The 17,845-nt window shown below is 42.2% G+C and overlaps 1 protein-coding gene across 1 annotated transcript; it reads right to left on the reverse strand.

The window, feature by feature from the left end:
- Positions 1-430: 430 nt before the first annotated feature.
- Positions 431-16,526, reverse strand: onecut3a (one cut homeobox 3a). Its single transcript, XM_042056884.1, has 2 exons — positions 15,494-16,526; positions 431-2,013 (listed from the first exon to the last, which is right to left on the reverse strand). Exons 1-2 carry the CDS (start codon positions 16,524-16,526, stop codon positions 1,718-1,720), a joined length of 1,329 nt encoding a protein of 442 aa, XP_041912818.1. The 3' UTR covers positions 431-1,717.
- Between the last annotated feature and the right edge of the window lie 1,319 nt (positions 16,527-17,845).

Consider the following 17,845-nt stretch of genomic DNA (forward strand, 5'->3'; position numbering starts at 1 on the left):
TTCTAATCCATTTAAAGATGATTGTTGGTTGCTATGGCACACATTGCCCATTAAGAGGGGTAGGGCTTGCTGAAGTCGTGTGAACGCAGTACCATCACTGATTAGCATTAAGGCAGTTATCATTGGCACTAGTTTCTGAAATATTTTTGGACTGCTATGTGGTCAACCACATGTCCTCCTTAAAAATAAATAAAGTAATAATAATGGGATATTTATACAATGAAAATGATGTCAGACAATCATAATTTGAAGGTTGTTAACAGATAGATTACAATGTTTGATGCTATTTGTGCTGTGCAAATACCTACAGCTTCCCTTCCATATTAAAGTTGATGTCAGTATGAATTTAAAATCATGTATAACACGCCCCAAAGTAGGCTATAGAGGAGAAGGATATAAATTGTAATAAATTTACCATGACTATTTTTGTGTCTTACAGTCCATCTGTGGAGCTTCCCTAATCTTTACGCCTTGTGAACACAAATAAGATTGACAAGGTCACAGAGACTATCCATCAGTCCTTTTTTTCTCAGATTTAACCTTACACCACATTTGCCGACGTGGCTCGTCCTATTGTCTGGGAAATGATTAACCGTCTCTTTGGCGTTGCTAAATTTCCATTCCTCTTTTGGTCACCAGGTGGCACTACCACTCTGTGCAGGTTGAGGATTGTGTAATGTTCTGGATTTCCGTGTGCTCTTTATTCTCTCTCTCCTCAGAGGCTATTAAGCAACGACAGTATCACTCTTTTCTTCCTCTCCTCATTGTTATTCACCAAGCAGAAACAGACGTATTTTTTATTTCAGGAACCTTCCTAATGGTGAGGAACAGAGTCGCTTCACTTTTACAAGCAAGGACAGACCGCCTTCCCAGCAGGTTATCCAACATCTGTGCAAAAATATAGACCTGAACTGGGGCAGACCTGAGTATCTTCATTGTGAGGCGCGTTCCGTTTCACCTTCAGGAAGGGTCAAGGCCCCTTGCTTTCTGTCTGCATCGATTACATTTTCAATTCTTTAGCCTGGTGCATGATCTGAAAGAGCCTCCATGAAATGGCTTGGGCTTCAGAGAATAGGCTACCTCTGGTAATGGGTGGGATGTGGTGTGGTGGGGTGTGGTGAGGTGACAAGGATGGCAAAACTGCTTCCTGCGGGAACTGTATTGTTGTTTTGTTTTGGTTTGTTTTCTTCCTTTCTTTCTTTTTGAGTGCCATGTACAGTGGCCTGGGACAAGAGAAGGTTGTGTGCTGTGGTGCTTATTGCTGCTCTTTTGCTGAGGAGCCCTCACATACACATGATTCCAGTGAGGCTGAGCAAACGCAGTAGGGGAATGCTTAAAGGAATTCATTTTAGCAACAAGTCAGAGTGAAGAGGCTATTTGAGGCTTGACATCTCAGCACGTCGGTAGGATTTTCAACATGATGCTGGACTTCGAACCAAAAACAAAACAAAACAAAACAACGAATCAAAATTACCAAATAATGTCTGTCCATGTGTGGTCCTGAACACTTATTTACCTATGTTCTATTCCGCATAATAACAGTCCAACCGACAGAGACAGAAAAACAAAATGGAGGAAGTAAAAGAGCAGGACTGAAGGAGAGAATCGTTTAGCACGTTGCTAACAGCTCCTCATGGGCGACCTCGAGTGAGTGGCAATGGCGATGGCAGCACCAGGCCTGGCGCCTGGCTCCAACAGCGCGCACCCCCCCTCCCTCTCAGGCCTTGGAGAAGGTGGTGGCAGAGGTGCCCGGCTGCCCAGGGCTGCCGCCAAGGTGCTCGTCATGCCAGCGGTCCATGCAGCGGCGTCGGGCGTTCATGAAGAAGTTGCTGACCGTGCTGACCTCCAGGCCCAGCTGCTGGGCGATGGTGATCTGCATCTCCTTGGATGGCCGCTTGTTCTCCTTGAAGATGGCAATGAGCGTGCGCCGCTGCAGATCCGTGAAGACCAGTCGCTGCTTCTTGGGGGCCATGTTGCGGTCTTTCTGCTGCTCCTGTTCCTTTCGCTTGCAAGCTGTGAACAGGGGGGTGGGGGGTGGGGGTGGGGGGACCAGGACACAGGAAGGAGACATTTTATTTCACATCCATAATATAAAACTGAAGTGCGAGACACAGAGGGCCCAGAATAAAAATAAAATGGCCGACAAAAAAAAAAGAACCCAGTGATTTGTTGCCTGTAATAAAGACGGTAGAGTGCCATCTAGTTGCACATAAAATTAGCCCGCACACCAACCTCGCAACAACTTTGGCTCCCTTGTACGGCCTTGAATTAAATGTGATTTAGGTCTAATCCATCCCTGGTCCCTGGGGAGAACACACTCCCATCTCGGCAGAGGCGAGAGGCGAGAGGCTAGCCTGCGGTGAGCACTCCAGCCTGGTTGGAGACACTGCTGTTTGATTCAATATTAATGCGGTTTGGGCTCGCACTGGGAAACTGAGTGACTGTTGCCCAAAAGGGAGCTTTTGTGTGTGTGTGTGTGTGTGTGTGTGTGTGTGTGTGTGTGTGTGTGTGTGTGTGAAAGAGAGACCATGCTTTAGTGTGTGCGTGTGTGTAAGGATGTGTGTACATGCATGTGTATGTGTGTATGTGTGTGTGTGTGTGTGTACCTGAATGTATTGCATGCGTGTGTGTGTGTGTGTGTGTGTGTGTGTGTTAGTGTGTGTGTGTGTGTGTGTGTGTGTGTGTGTGTGTGTGTGTGTGTGTGTGTGTCTGTGTGTCTGTGTGTGTCTGTGTGTGTGTGTGTAAGCGAGAGAGAGAGAGAAAGTGAGTTAGAGAGAAAGAGAGAAAGCTAGAAAGGGAAAGTGAGAGATATATTGACCCGGACTGCTTTAGGATTTGGCATAAGGCGGGGGCTGTCTATCGGGACGGAGGCCTGAATCCCCTCCAGCAGGTCTGCAGTCTGCGACTTCAAACAGAGGCCACTGGAGGTCTATCCATTGAGCTAAGAGCCAGTATTTTTAACTGCCTTTATAAAAAAAAAACAAGCTTACGACTCACAGTATTTCTCAAGATAAGATGGTGAAGCAGGCATTGTGGAATATTCACACAACATTGCAATGAATTGTGTTAACCTTGACTTAACTGTGGATGTGAAAAGCATAGTGATGTTGATTCTTGAAAATCATGCTGAAATAAATTGATTTTGACGTTTGTTGATTGTATGTGTATTTCATGGTGCTTGTAATTTACTGACTTTAGGTGCATCCCTGACAATTTCCCATAGTAACATTTATTCACTAAATTAAACTAAATTATTAGAAGTCTGAATTCTGATATTTTACCATTTACATGTTCCTTTCTTCTTTTTTGTTTCTGCTACCTCTCCTATTGTTTACAAAATGTAAAACATCTCTCTTTCTCTCTCTCTCTCACACACACACACACACACACAGTCAAATGATATATATTTTCTCCATCCTCAAAATCTTTTCACTTTTTTTCCATTTCTGCATCTCTGCTAACCACACTCACTCACACACTCAAGCGTGTGCACAGAGAGAGCAAGTGTTGCTGAAGAGAAGCTGTGCTCTGTTTCTGATTACAGTGACTCAGAGCCCCATTGATCACCTGCAGCAGTCAAATCTGCTTACTATGGTCATCTAACCTGCCGGCATATCCATCATGCCAGCGTTTCTCATCAACACACTGCTGTAGTGCACAGCACACACTCGGCTCACAAACAAACCAGAAATGCGCTGAAGATAAAATAAAAAAAACTTTTTTAAAAGTCAACATTTTCCCCAAGACCACCCATAACATTCAGGACGAATGAGAGATACATTTTAAGAGCTTTCAGGATACTGCCTTGTAGCCTACTGCTACCCCTGTTGTTATTTCAAGGTCCAATCAGCAGGTGTCTCTCACCCCGTTTGGGCGTTATTGCCTATTGCCGAGGTTACAGGCGAAGGGTTTTTGTGATCAATAACGATCGATCGGTGAGGAAGGGGGCCCTGATTACTGAACCAAACGCGCCGTGGAGAAAAGAAAATCGACCATTGCAGATTTTACAGCTGCAGTGCCCAAAGAGTCGCGCGACATAGAAGCACTCATAAACAGTAGGCCAGGCAGGATCCAAGGAAAGCTTAGCCAATGCCTTTATGTCCGGCACCTAGGAAACGGGTGACCACAAATGGACTCAAGTTCAGAAGAAGAGATTAGTCCAGCGGTGAAGTCAAATCAAAGTTATTCAGTAGCTAGCCGATTAGGCTACAGCTACCCTACCCTACCATCATCGCTGGTAGCCTAACACTTGGACGCAATGTTTTGTCCAGGCCAAAAACAAGCCACAGAGAGAAAAGATGGCAATGTCTTTATGAAATGCAATGTCTTTGTGAAAATTCTTTAAGCAAACATCGCCTAGTTGGCTTATTGTAATATTGTGAAATTGTGAAATCATGTGGCGTTTGGAGGTGGGGCTTAAATAAAAAAAAAAAGATGTATAGGTAGTGCAATAATATTTGACAAAGTTACACAACTTTGGTTCAGTTTGTAGGCTGTCGGTTAGGTAAAATGTTATCAGTAAATGTCTGGCCACAGCCACTGGACTGGGGTGGTCAATCAGTTAGGCCTACTGTATATTGTACCCTTCACACTGAGGCTGTTAAATGTCTCTTGTTTATTGTTTTCTAAATTCAGACCTTAAATTAATTGTGAATCAGAATATAAAAAATAGACGCATAACTTATTTAGGTAATTGATTTACTGGTATGTTAAGAACTGGGGATGCCTGGTGGTATTTGGAAGTAGGCCTATAAGTTATAGCCTACAGTATCAAGGCTGTGCAACATTGATAAATATGATTTGAAATTAAACGATAACACAGTGATTTGGCCATTTGTTAGGCCTACATTTTTCTTGGTAGTATATCAATAGGCTAGGCCAACATCTTTTTTTTAAAATAGAAATTATGCGAATATTGTCACATGACGTGTCACATGACAATAGGTTATAAATTTCGATTCAGTGTAGCCAGGGGCGGAGCTCGGGTATTGTGTGAGGGGGGGCGGGAGATGTTTGCCCCCCCTCACTGATTGTTGCAGTAACCCGCACTGTCGCGTTGGCTTGCACTAGCGTAATTTCACCAACCTTTCCATTCACACATGTAATATGCAGTAGCCAACCAACCAAAATATTTAATATATGTTTATTCCAGGAAAAATAAAAAATAAAGCCTTTGATCATAGCTCCCTATTCCGGTCAAACAAACAACAACTTTGCTCAACAACTTCAACTCATTTAGCATGTTAAAGGGACAACAACTATCCCATCCTTTTTAAAGAAAAGAAACGTAAATGAAAACAATATCCCATAGCCCTTGCCTAACAGAAAATGAGCGACTGTGAACTCAAGAACGTTAAAAGTTGGCCCACTTTTAAGAATTTCTCAACAAAGGAAAAAACAGACACGTAGCTTTACAGGCCTAAAAGGACATGCACACTGCAAAAAACATTTAATCTATTTTGAGTTTCAGCATTCTCTCCTTCATGTTTGCAAATCTGTCAATAACTTTATCCTTATTGACCTCAATGTCTCTCTCGATACAGAGGAGCGCTAAGTCTGACAGCCGCGACTCACCCATGGTGGAGCGCAAGAAGCTTTTAATGAGTTTCAGTCGGCTAAAACTTCTCTCTGCCTTCGCACTGCTAATTGGAATCGTCAAGTAAATACGATAAAGAATGGCAAGATTAGGAAAAGCCCGATCCATGTCGTTTGCGATGAGAAATGGGAGGATTCTGTGGGTGTTTAAATGCATGCACAGCTCACTGTACATTGCACAAAATGTAACAAATTCATTAACCACTTCGTCGGCATTGGATAGATCCTGTGAATAAAAGTCCGCAAGCGCTCTAACTTTTTCAGGCGCATCAGGTAGAGTAAAATGTTTCGGGTTCAGAGCAGCAAATTTTCCAGCCATTCTCTTGAAATCTGCAAATCGATGTTCAAACTGAGAAACAAAGACGTCAAGTATGTAGTAAAACACATCGACTCTGAATCTGTCCCTGCTGTCTTCTAAAATCTCATCTGCGTGTTCATCTGAACACAAACGCTTTTTCTTACGAACTCTTCCCCTATCAAAATCCGTAGTTCCCTCACACAGTATAGCCAGCTCTCTGGCTGTGTTAAACAGACAAAAACTATGCCTAACCCAGCCTACATATATTTTTATTGAACATTTAAGTAGTAAACAATTCCGAATGGATATGTGGTCAATAAACTGTATTTAAAAAAAAAACAAAAAAAAACAAAAAAAAAATCCTACCAGTGGGGGGCCCCCCCTAGCGGCGAGGCCCCGGGTTGTTCGCGCCGCAGCCCCCCCCCCCCAAATCTCCGCTACTGAGTGTAGCGGATCTAGTGAGGTTTTACAGTTACGTGGTAAATGTAGGCTAAAACAAATGTCAGTACGCATAAACCGTATTGCTGTCCAAGCTAAGCCAATTTCTTATGTTGGCATAGGCCCTACTTAAGCATAGACTTTGTCAGCAGAGGGTAGGCTAGGCCTAACAATCTCTTTTTACACATAAAACGAATTCAGTCTAAAAGCAAAACTTCCCTATTTAAAACACCCAGTGGTTGAGTCCAGGGCAAAAATAAATGATAAATATATTGAGTGTTTTCTTTTGTCTTCATTCCCTGGCTGTTGAATGCAATGTAAAGCGCAACCGGTTGCGCGCAAAGGTTCAACCGTCTCTAACTACTCCCCAGTTCAATGCTGATTAATGTAATAGGGGACAATTGGTGCTAATATACTGCCCATTTCCTACAAGTGTCTGCCAGCTTAACTGAAAACACTCCGAAAAAGTCTGCCATGGCCCAAGAGTTTTGATAATGCCTCTTTTGTAGGCTATCTGTTTGTGCCCCTGGTTTGAAGCTAGAATTTTAGCATGTCACATGGTCAAAATTAACCTTATTTTTTTTTTAAATAGGCCTACTGATTATGGATTACAGGCCTATATATTCTATTTATCTAATTGTATTATTTTTTGATGACATAGGCTATATAGTTTTTCTGAAGCTTTCTTTTTCTTCCACATTTTTAATCGCTTTTTATGTGTCAACCACAATGACTTCGTAATGGAACTTTCACCGATAAAATAATCAGATTCAGATGATGAAATACTAATTTGTGGTAAATAAATAATTAGAGAAATAAATAAATAAATAAATAAATAAAGCGTGTGAAAGTTGCCTTGGCATGCCGTGCTGGACGTGTGTGTGTGTGTGTGTGTGTGATTTTCAGCTGGGGAAGTGAGGGGGTTGGGAGGGGATCGATAGCCAACCGCACCGAGCAGCCAACCAGTCTGCCGGGGATCGATGCGCTGCTGCTGGATGGGAGAGAGGGAGGGGGTGATCTGAAATTGGGTGCGGACGGTATGACTCCACCGCTGAGGCCGGCCTGCTGCAAGCGAGAAACGTTCAGTCAACCCCTTCTATTTACCTCTCAGCACTGGATCAGTTTATCGTGGCAAAGGAAAAACAAATAAATGCACTAGCTACTGGCACGGTTCATCCCTCTGGGATGTGCAGAATGGTAGATAGAATTAATCATATAATTCATGTTTATCATTTGAGAATCAGTGATTATCAAATGATAAACAAATCAAATAAAGATAAACGAATAATCGTTATTAATTAGCGATGTGCAACAAGTCTTTGTTTTCATTTAGCCTAATTGTTTGATTTGTATTTATTTGTTTATTTTGCAAATACAAATCATATAGCCTAGGACTACCTATTGTTTTGTTTTAAGATTGACTCCCTTTTTCTATCTGTATTGCGTGGATGCAAGATTGATCTGTTACTTCAAAGTACTGTTACTGTTACTGTTCTTTAAAGTATCCAGAAGTAATTTCACTCTAATAGGGCTGCACGATTTGGGAAACATATTTAATTGCAACATTTCTGATAGATGCGACATAGGCCTATAAGTCGGATCAAAATCCCAAAATTCCCTATAGGTTTGGCCAGTTCTGAGTGCACGAGAGGCACAGCACTCGCGACGAGCTTTACTGTCTGTGGCACAAGGAGGAAGTCATGAACACAAAAATCATAGTGACAAGAAGCATTGGGAATTGCACGATTTCGATTAATTTCTGATAAAGGCATCATTTACAACGTAAAACAACTATACATTCTACACTTCAAACTATAGGGCCTAGACACTTCAAATGAATGTGTTGTTCCTATCTGCACACAGAGATGTGTTATAAAAACAAAGCAAGTTGTGTTATTTTCTTCACATATTGTGTAACAAATAAAAAATGAAACAACACAAATTGTGTTGTCCCTATCTGGACACAGAGATGTGTTTAAAAACAACGCAAGTTGTTTTCAACACATTTGTTTTATGAGTTGAGAGTTAATATTATGAGAGTTAATATTAACAGATAATAAAAAGAGTGAGCTGAACTGAAGAGCACTGGTCAATCATCTCTGTTTTAAGGCCAGTAGGCCTACCACCACTGCCATCACTCAGTTTAGTGCATTGTTCATGTTTTAACATATTGATTTGATCTTTTTTCCGTCGTGTGATTTATGGGACAGCGAGCATTTTTTATCAACATAACAGGTTCTGCTAATCGTCTCAAAGGTCGATTTCGGAACAGTTAATTCTGAAGTTGTCAGCAAAAAAACAAGATGGAGATAGACAAAAGACAACACCTAAAACTCCTCTTCAGCTAAATAATGGAACGCCATCATGGCCATACAAAATTAAAGGGATATTAATTCAAGTCATCTCTCTCTCTCTCTCTCTCATCCTGCTATAGCCTGGAATACTTTGGAATATAGGCCTACAAAATACTAACACTAAAATTTGTGACATTTTGTTATCTCGGTTTGCATAGTAGCTACAGGTAGACTACGCGGGGTGGGCTGCGTAGGCATTAGGGCCTGGTACTGTTTATTCTTCCATCAAAAGTATTCACTGGTTAATATCAAAGATGGTCACATATGGAAATGTCACTGAACTGTCCTAGGACAGTCAATCAGCCCCATAGATTACTTCTCCTTATAAATAACCTCTTTAATAAACATTTATATTTATTTTATCTGTCTTTCAGCAATTTGGACCGCTTGTGTTGTTGTAAATGGGAAGAGAATATGCTAAATAGCCTAAAGTAAAACACCAAGTAGGCCTAAATAAGCATAGGACACAGGATCACATACAAAGAGTGACAATAGAATATAAAAAATATACTAGGATATTTAGCTTTTTAAATTCTGTTTTCAGGCTGTTTTTCATAGCTAATTCCATTAAGCTTTAATACAAATTGAATCCACTTCTAACGTGTTAAAAACTCATTTCAGTACAATTTACTTTCCTTAACCTAACATTCATTTTACATCTTCATAAGCATACCTTTTCAAGATTACTGTTGGAAAATATTAAGCTAAACTAGCCTACATCGATACAAAGACAGCTATCTGGAAAAACTCAGTAATATAGGCTGTGTAGGGTAGGCCTACATGGTATCTTGTTAAATCTACTTATTTTACATTCATAAAACTTTCCATTTTCTGTGACAACAATATACTTACTCCCTCCATTCTGAACCACCAACACAGGCATGAACTGATTATGTTTGTTGGTCGATGACTGTGCAGAAACCCTTCCAAAAAGCAATTAATGCAGTGTATTGATTCATGCATATGAACATTAGACGCTGATTAAATAATCAATAATATAACATAAAATGGGCGACTTAATTTCTCAAATTGAAAGTACCTGAATATTATTTTGCACAAAATTACGCTTTGGCTTGTGCTGTGTGTTTTTCCTCTTGTTACAACTTAAGTTCGTGGACGCACGCACACGCGCGCGCGCACACACACACAAACACACGCACACACACACACACACACACACACACACACACACACACACACACACACACACTTGTGGATATATACATATTTTTCTAGTCTCCGCGAGAATTTGCGAAGTGCATCTTGCTGTGATTTGATACGCATATCTTCAGCGCTTACACTTACAGCCATGAACATGACGCCCGGTGTAGGCCAAGCCTGATTTCAGCACTACCACCATGAACAGCGAACTCTTACGTTTACGCGCCACGAGTGGCCAAGGCGAAAAACAGTGGCAGGCCTAAATGTTTCAGTGGATCATTTTCCAAATGATAATATCCTCTTATCAACTACTGCAACGTAATGTCGATTACTATATTACCCGAATGTATCTTTCTCTTTCTAAAATGTACAAACGATCTTAATTCTTAATAATATTACCGACATTCGTTATAGTAGGCCTATTCATGTCTTTTAAAAAGCTGAATTTCTAGCACTGTAGGCCCTAGGAATAAGCTATATTAACAATCGTTCTGATATTTCACAAGTAGAGAGCACCAAGTGGATTTTCACATAAATTAAACGACCCGGGAATAAGCAAAGATTCAAGTCTCGGTAAATATCGTAGAGGAGCACGTTTTATCAATAATTATTGATTATTTAAAGGGTAAAGTCATGACAAAAGAAACGCTTAAAGACATGCACAAGAGTCAATTAGCGTATAACTTAAGATAATTTCCTCTTGTTTGTCTATTGAACCCTGTTAAGTCAAGTAAGGCAAGTGGTCTGCAATTATTTGAGCCAAGAGATTTAAAAACCTGAAATAGGTTGATGATACTAGTTGATGTATAAACTTTCAGCAGTGCTTAGAAGGAAGCGATGGTGCTATGTTGGAGCGCCATCCTCTGGTGGGAAAACGCAATAAGAAGCTGTTCTTTTTTCCATTGTTATAATATACAAAAGGAATCACATAGCCTACAACAATTACCATCAGGATTTTTTGTTTTATTTAGACCAGCTTTACTTGCATTTACACGTCACATTTACATGTGACATACTTGCAGCGCACACTACATTTTGGTTGTTGGTTCTACACTGTGATTTTCCAGTTGGCTGATCGTGTAACACTGTAGGTGCCGATGTGGTTATCTATCAATCAATCTGAAGGCTGGAGGGTGAATGACAGGCGATAGTGTGTCCCTATCCACCTTCTTGCGTTCTCGGTAGACTGAATGGCTGCCTGACTGCTTTTGGGTTTCATGCAGACGCATTTGGCCTACTTTGGTTGCTTCTACGCCGTTGAGATGCAGACAGCACTTGTATTGCTGTAAAAAAAAACATAAGGCGGATTATTACTAATGTGTTTACGTTCAGTCTGAGGACGATGCATCGTGGTACTTCCTCGTGATGAAAAGGAGTGTTTAAATTGGTGACGTAATGTAATTTAACCCCTTGACGCATACCTCGTGAGCAGTTGGGTCTCTTAGCAATTTGATTTAAAGGTCATTCTCTTTTATCGATCCAGTTTGGCTAGGGAGGGAAGGGAGCATAAGAATTGATCATTGGAAATAGAACAGACAGTATTTTATGCAGCACTGAGCCAGCAACGGTGTGTAGAATGTGTTGGTGATTACTGTCCCATTTCGCAAGGTGGGACAGAGTAAACGGAGAAGCCTACACAGCCCTCTATTCTAAGGAGGCAGTGTTCCACGAAGATTAGCCATTGTGCCATGACATTTAACGTTGCACAGTTGACATTGGCTCCAGTGCAATTTCGTTTAATAAGTGAAATGGTGAATGTCCAAGTTGTCGTGTACTTGACCACTTCTGACTCTGGAGACCGAGTGGTGCGCATGACATTTGATTACTTCTTCTCCGGGGTACAAGTTTGAGGCTTCTATGTATTAAGCATTCTCTGGTAGTAGGCATGTTTTATGAAGGTAGGCAGCTCATGGATAAAAATGTGTTCCAGTGAATTGGAGGGGGAGGGGCAGGCAGGAGCGTTGGATTGTTTGGTTCAGCTCAAGCGATCGGGGAGGGGTGAGAAGGGGGTGGGTGGGGGCGGAAATCGATACGGATTCGAGCCAGCCTACATTTGATGGAGACGTAGACCTATTTTATAACCTGGTCACATATAAGCTACGGCACCCATGCACCTAAACGTAAGCCTATCCATTGTCTGAGGTTACCGAACAGAAACCGCGTCTGTATATGCCACTCTTTTGCTTCATCTGTTGTGGTTGCATGCTGTATGTAGCCCTATGGAACTAGGCCACTTGTTCTAGATGTGTTTTAATCTGAGGTTAGGCGATGCGGTCTGTGGCAGTAGTTCTCCTGGAGACATTATCTCTGCGTTTACCACGAGTTTTACTTTGGTTACCGAACAGTGGCTCTGCAACCGCATGGTTCAAACACTGTCCGTATAGCCTACGTTCGAGTATCAATTATTAAAGTGGATATCGATCACATTCCCCGTCTGCCTCCACCCTCCACCATCCAGTAAGCGTGTGTTTCATTACCCGCGGAATACACTACACATAAGTTGTATCTAAGTACAAACTGTATCGCTCTGCATAACACAAAATGTTGATGAGCCACCATTCAATTTTCGTGGTTATTTAGGCCTATGTGATTTATTTTTTAAATATTGCAAGGGTGGAGTGCGTCAGCAGAAGAGGGTACAATGATGCACGGCTATAATATCAGGTTTAGGTTTGTGCAAACCCAAGAGGCAATATGTACCATTTCTGTTAGCCTACTGTAAGATATGTTGAAACTTTAGCCATAATTCCAGCTGCATGTACATAGTAAACCAGAATTGGCATCTCCAACAGACACAGTATCGCTTACCAGCTAGGTTGCGAATGGGTGCTTGCTATATGAAATTATAAAAGGATTTGATCTTTCAGTTACTGTCTGATTTCCCATGAGCGCTTCATGTGATCTACTGATTTCTCTGTAGCATGCCAATTACAACGCATGTATGGGTTTCTTATTAATCTTAGATACAACATGGCTGCCTGTAAAGTCGAATCTAAACCTCTAGGATATTGCGTGGGTGGGTATGTTTGCCAGGATATCTACGATTCTTCATCTACGAGTCTTCAGTGGTCATGTCAGAGGCACAGCACAAACGATGCCCAGTCTGCATATCAACTGTAACATCAATTACAATGGAGATGAAAAAAGGTGTACAGGGGAGGTTTTGGCCATTATAGTCTTGCTCGGTTCCCTAGACCCCCACCCCCAAAGCCCTCTGAGGGACTCCAATGGGAGAGAGTGCTGAGCCGGAATAATTGATAGATGCACTGGCTATCTTTATCGATCACTGCTTTATTGACCCGACCAAATACATTGAGATGGAGTGCAGAATTCAGCTCACATGCAGAGACGAATTGTTTCTCATCGTTAACGCAATCTTTAACTGCCTCCGCTCACACCTTCTTTCTAGGTGGACTTCCACATGTCCATGACAAGCACCTATTGCTAACTAAAATGACATTTTCTTGCTATTTGATAACCAGTAATTCTTAAATGCAAAGCCGCTTTGGTAAAGGGGATTGTAGGCCCATTTTATCCCTATTCAATTTAAGGGAAATAAAAGAAGCATGAGCAATGGGCCGCTGTAGGCTATATCTGAATTTTCTCAAAAAGGTGGGCCTGCCTGGCACAACAACTCAACTAACAATATCAAAGGTCCGTCGTAAGTTAATAACCAAAAGTAGGGTTTCCACACAAATCCTCAAAAGTCCTGTTAGAGTTCAATATCTATGGTGTCATTTTGACTTTAGTACTTATGGATAGATCATGGACAGCGACAGCCTCCGAAAAGTCAACGTCCTCAATATGGTCTGATTTTACCGCCTTTAATACGAGGGAACAATAGCGTTCGCATACAACTAACAACGTTTTCGCATTAGCCAAGCAAAGCGACCATATTGATTTGTGTGACTGTGATGAATTTGGAATAGTAATTTGAATTTATTGATTGATGAGGCCGACTGAGTATCGCCAGCCTCTTTCTCTTTCTCTCTGAATCCTCTCTCCCCCAATCACCCGACCCAGACCTGTGCTCCCACAGGGAATAATAGGAAATTTAAATGCAATAAGTAAAATGTTGTTCCCTGCATTTGCATATTTCAGCCATTAGTAATTTAGCCCAGATTTCACATAGTAGCACCTGACAGCACATGGTGGTGTTGTAATGGCCAACTGCAGAAGGTCGACCACAGCACCGCAGATAGGCTATAGCCTATGTTAAATAACAATAGCAGTAAAGCAGTAACAACGATAACAAACACAGCGATCAGCAATAATAATAATAATAATAATAATAATAATAATGAACTCCCACTCAATAAAAAAATCACCACTCACGATTATTCTTACTCAGTTTATGGCTAAATCAATTCTATTTCCTAAAAGACTTGTTTGAAATATGCAATTGAATATTGCATTCTGCAAATACCAGCATCCATTTTAAAACCAGCCATCATGTCAAAAAAGGCAAAGAAAGGCATGCTTTTAAACTCTACCTTGTAGAATGCCTTGTTTCAACCTAAAGGATTCCTGGTTTTATTATGGAGAGGAAGATATAAAATCCTCAGGCCCAATTAGGTTTAACAGCAATGGCACTTAAAGAGACAATTGTGGAGTGTTTAAATCTTTATTTACCAGAACCCCTGTAAATGTGCAAAGGAACAATTTACATTCCATTAAGTGCTTTTCAATAGGGCATTGACTGGAACTAAAATATGCCAGTATGCCCTGTTAATTGAACTCTCCACTGATGTACTGCAAACACAAGCTAGGACTGACGTTTGGTAGCGCCTTGTGTGTCAGTAGAGATGTATTTAAGATCTGATCTACAAACGGATCTATATTGAGGGGGTCATCGGCCTATTCTGATGATGGAGATGTGCTTGCTATAGGCCCCTGTTTTGGGGAAATATGTGGGAATGCCTATGTAGTAGGCTGCATATAATAGCAGCCCCCCCCCCCCCCCACCCCCCCCACACACACACACACACAGAGAGAGAGAGAGAGAGAGAGAGAGAGAGAGAGAACAAAGCTCTCAGAACTTGTGTAGAATATTTCATGTGCAAGTAGATTTGATAGTGTTTTTGTGAACAATCAATTCAAATCAGTGCATGAGTAGGCCTATGTCCTTCAGAAACTATGTCCCACAATTAAAAAGAATAATGAAAAACATCACACTTTTGTCCATTCAAAAATGAGCATAGCTATGTCCCTTTCCTGCATCATGTCAGTGATTATTATAGACCTGCTAAGATTATGCCATAAAGTATCTGAATATTAATTTGTTGTACAATTGTGCAGTGGCATAATGGAACATTTATCTTAGGACTTCAATATAAAGAACTTTAGGACTTCACAAGTAAATTCGGAAAAGCATTACGCATTCATCAACACAACAGTGCTGTAGTTATTCGAAGTTCTTAGAAATATAAAGTCTCTCAAAACAAGCTATGTCAACAACAATGTGTACTCTTATTATGCTACTATCGGTATTGATGATCTCACACGCGCGCGCGCGCGCGCACACACACACACAGAGGGAGAGAGAGTGTGTGTGTGTGTGTGTGGGGGGGGTAGATATGCATGCTAACTTCTTTGCGTCTATTAACTTTTGTGTATTTACAACAACCCCGAGCAGTTTTCTTCTTACCTGCTAATCTGAGAGCGGACATTCTCTGGAATTCGGGTTCTTGCAACCATTTCCACATCCTCCGAAAGGTTTCTCGTCCAGACTTGAGTTTACTCCATGGTTTGGGATTCCGGAGCAGATCAGAAAGCGTTCCCTGCGACCGACACAAGATTCTCTGGGCGAAGATGGCCTGCGGAATGCTGTACCTTTTGAGCTCCGCGGTTATGCGCTGTGCCACCTCTTTGGTGTTTATCTCCTCCACCTGCCCTGGTCCTCCTCCCTGACCACCCCCCACAGACTGTCTGTCCCGTTCGTTCAACATAGACCCGTTGGCCTGAGAGTGTGGGTGACTGTGATGGTGAATTCCATTGAGAGAGGTCATGATACCAGCACCATGGCTCCCTAAACCCCGAGCTAGGTGATCCTCGCTCCTAGACAGCATGGCCGCGTGGCTCTCGAAGCCTCCCGTGGACAGCATCTTGTCGTTCGAAAGATGGGTCCCAGGACCGTAGGCCGAGAGAGACTGCTGAGAGTTGTGCAAAGACCCAAGCCCGTTGGACAGAGGGGATAACGACTGTCCCATACCAGACATATCTTTGGGGTAGTGACTGTAAAGATTGCTCATAGACGCTAGGCTCCGGTCATCGCGCATAAGGGTAAAGCTGCCGCTAACGTTCCCGGCAGTGAGACGCTGATGAGCCGGATGGTGATGGGTATGAGGGTGGGGATGATGGTGAAATTTCTCGGAGACCGTGGAAATGGGAGGCAGGTGTTGCAGCGGCGTTAGTGTAGTATAGGTGCTGCTTAAACTCATTCCGGAATCGCAGGACATGGTCATTGCCGGGTGTAAAGGACCGGACAATGCGTGGTCCGTGCGATAGTCTCCAGCCCCTTCCAAAATTGAAGCCATGCTGGAAACCATCGCCGAGCGCCCGTGCGACACCAGGTTTCTGTGTGAGGACTGTCGTCCGTGATGAGAGTTCATCAGGTCCTCCGTTTGATGGCTATGAGAAACGCCGTGGAGGTTCCCAATGTTCTCCATTGTAAGTTCCATCATCGTGATAGTCTCCTTTCACCCCCTGCCTCTCACGCTCTTACTCTCTCTCTCTCTCTCTCCCCTCTTTCGTCCTCTCTCTTTCGCGCGCACGTTATCTCAGCCCTCCGTCTCCTCTTCTTCAGACCAATATTTGTAAACGATTTCAAAACCAAGCCATTGATACGAATAGAGTCCGAACTAATAGAGTTCGTGGGCAGCGTAGCGTAGAACGTTTTCCAGTGGTCCTAGACCCAGGCGTGATTCTCGACAATGCACACGCGCTGTCTGTGTGTGCTTCGCTCGTCGTAAAGCCCCTCCACTATTCAAGGCAGGTCTGGGCAGCCAGTGTGTGTGTTTGCGCGCGCGCGCACCAGTCCGACAAGATGTGGTAGCATATGTGAACGCGCGCTGTGTTTTCGGTGCTCTATTTGGGGTGACAATTCTTGACGTCACATTTCTCTTTTTTTTCAAAGGAGTGCACATACCCTACCTGTGTGACTTGAAAAGCGCCCCAGAAAATATGTTTGTAATATTTTATTGAGAAAAAACTGTACAGACAAATCAGTAGCCTATACATAGGAGAGAGTAGGCTACTGTACCTATCATAGTGCACATTACATTACTTTTAGCAGACACTTATTGACCAAAGTGACTTACATATGTCAGCTATATTACAAGGAATTACATTGTACCCGGAGCAACTTGGGGTTAAGTGCCTTGCTCAAGGGCACAACGGTCCGGGAATTGAACAGACAACTTTCAGGCAGGCTACTGCACGCTAGCCCAGCTCCTTAACCACTACACTACCACCGCCCATAATGTGTAGTGTATTATTAGTGTATTCCTGAAGAAGGGAGGTGTTTAACTCGTTTCCATATCAAATGTGCTTCACAGGCGCCAGGGAGGGATTTCTAAATAGTTAAATAATAATGTTTTTTGTTGTTGTTCTTCGTTTTAGTGGACAGATTTCCATTGAATACACCATTGCCTGGCATAGCCTATCAAAACAAAAATACCAATAGGCCTAAGCACACATAATGTAAAAAAGAAAAGATGAATGGCAAGAAAAAGAGTTTCTTCTGATTTCCAGGGATAATGTAGGCTAGTCAGGGTCTGTGTAATACATCGGCCTATCCTTTCAGAGACTTGACATAAGTCGACATTGATTGTCGTGAGAGTTTGTGTCGCAAGCATAGATCTTTGTGGGGTAGGCATAATGGGTCAATCAAAATGTTTTCCTAATTCATTTATCACTTACAAGGAGTTGACTTACTCCACAATTAGAAGCATACAATGTGGTCGAAAAAGACTACAAACATTGCCATGCTAACATCACT

The sequence above is a fragment of the Alosa sapidissima genome, chromosome 12 (genome assembly GCF_018492685.1).
Source record: "Alosa sapidissima isolate fAloSap1 chromosome 12, fAloSap1.pri, whole genome shotgun sequence".
Classification (NCBI taxonomy): Eukaryota; Metazoa; Chordata; class Actinopteri; order Clupeiformes; family Clupeidae; genus Alosa; species Alosa sapidissima.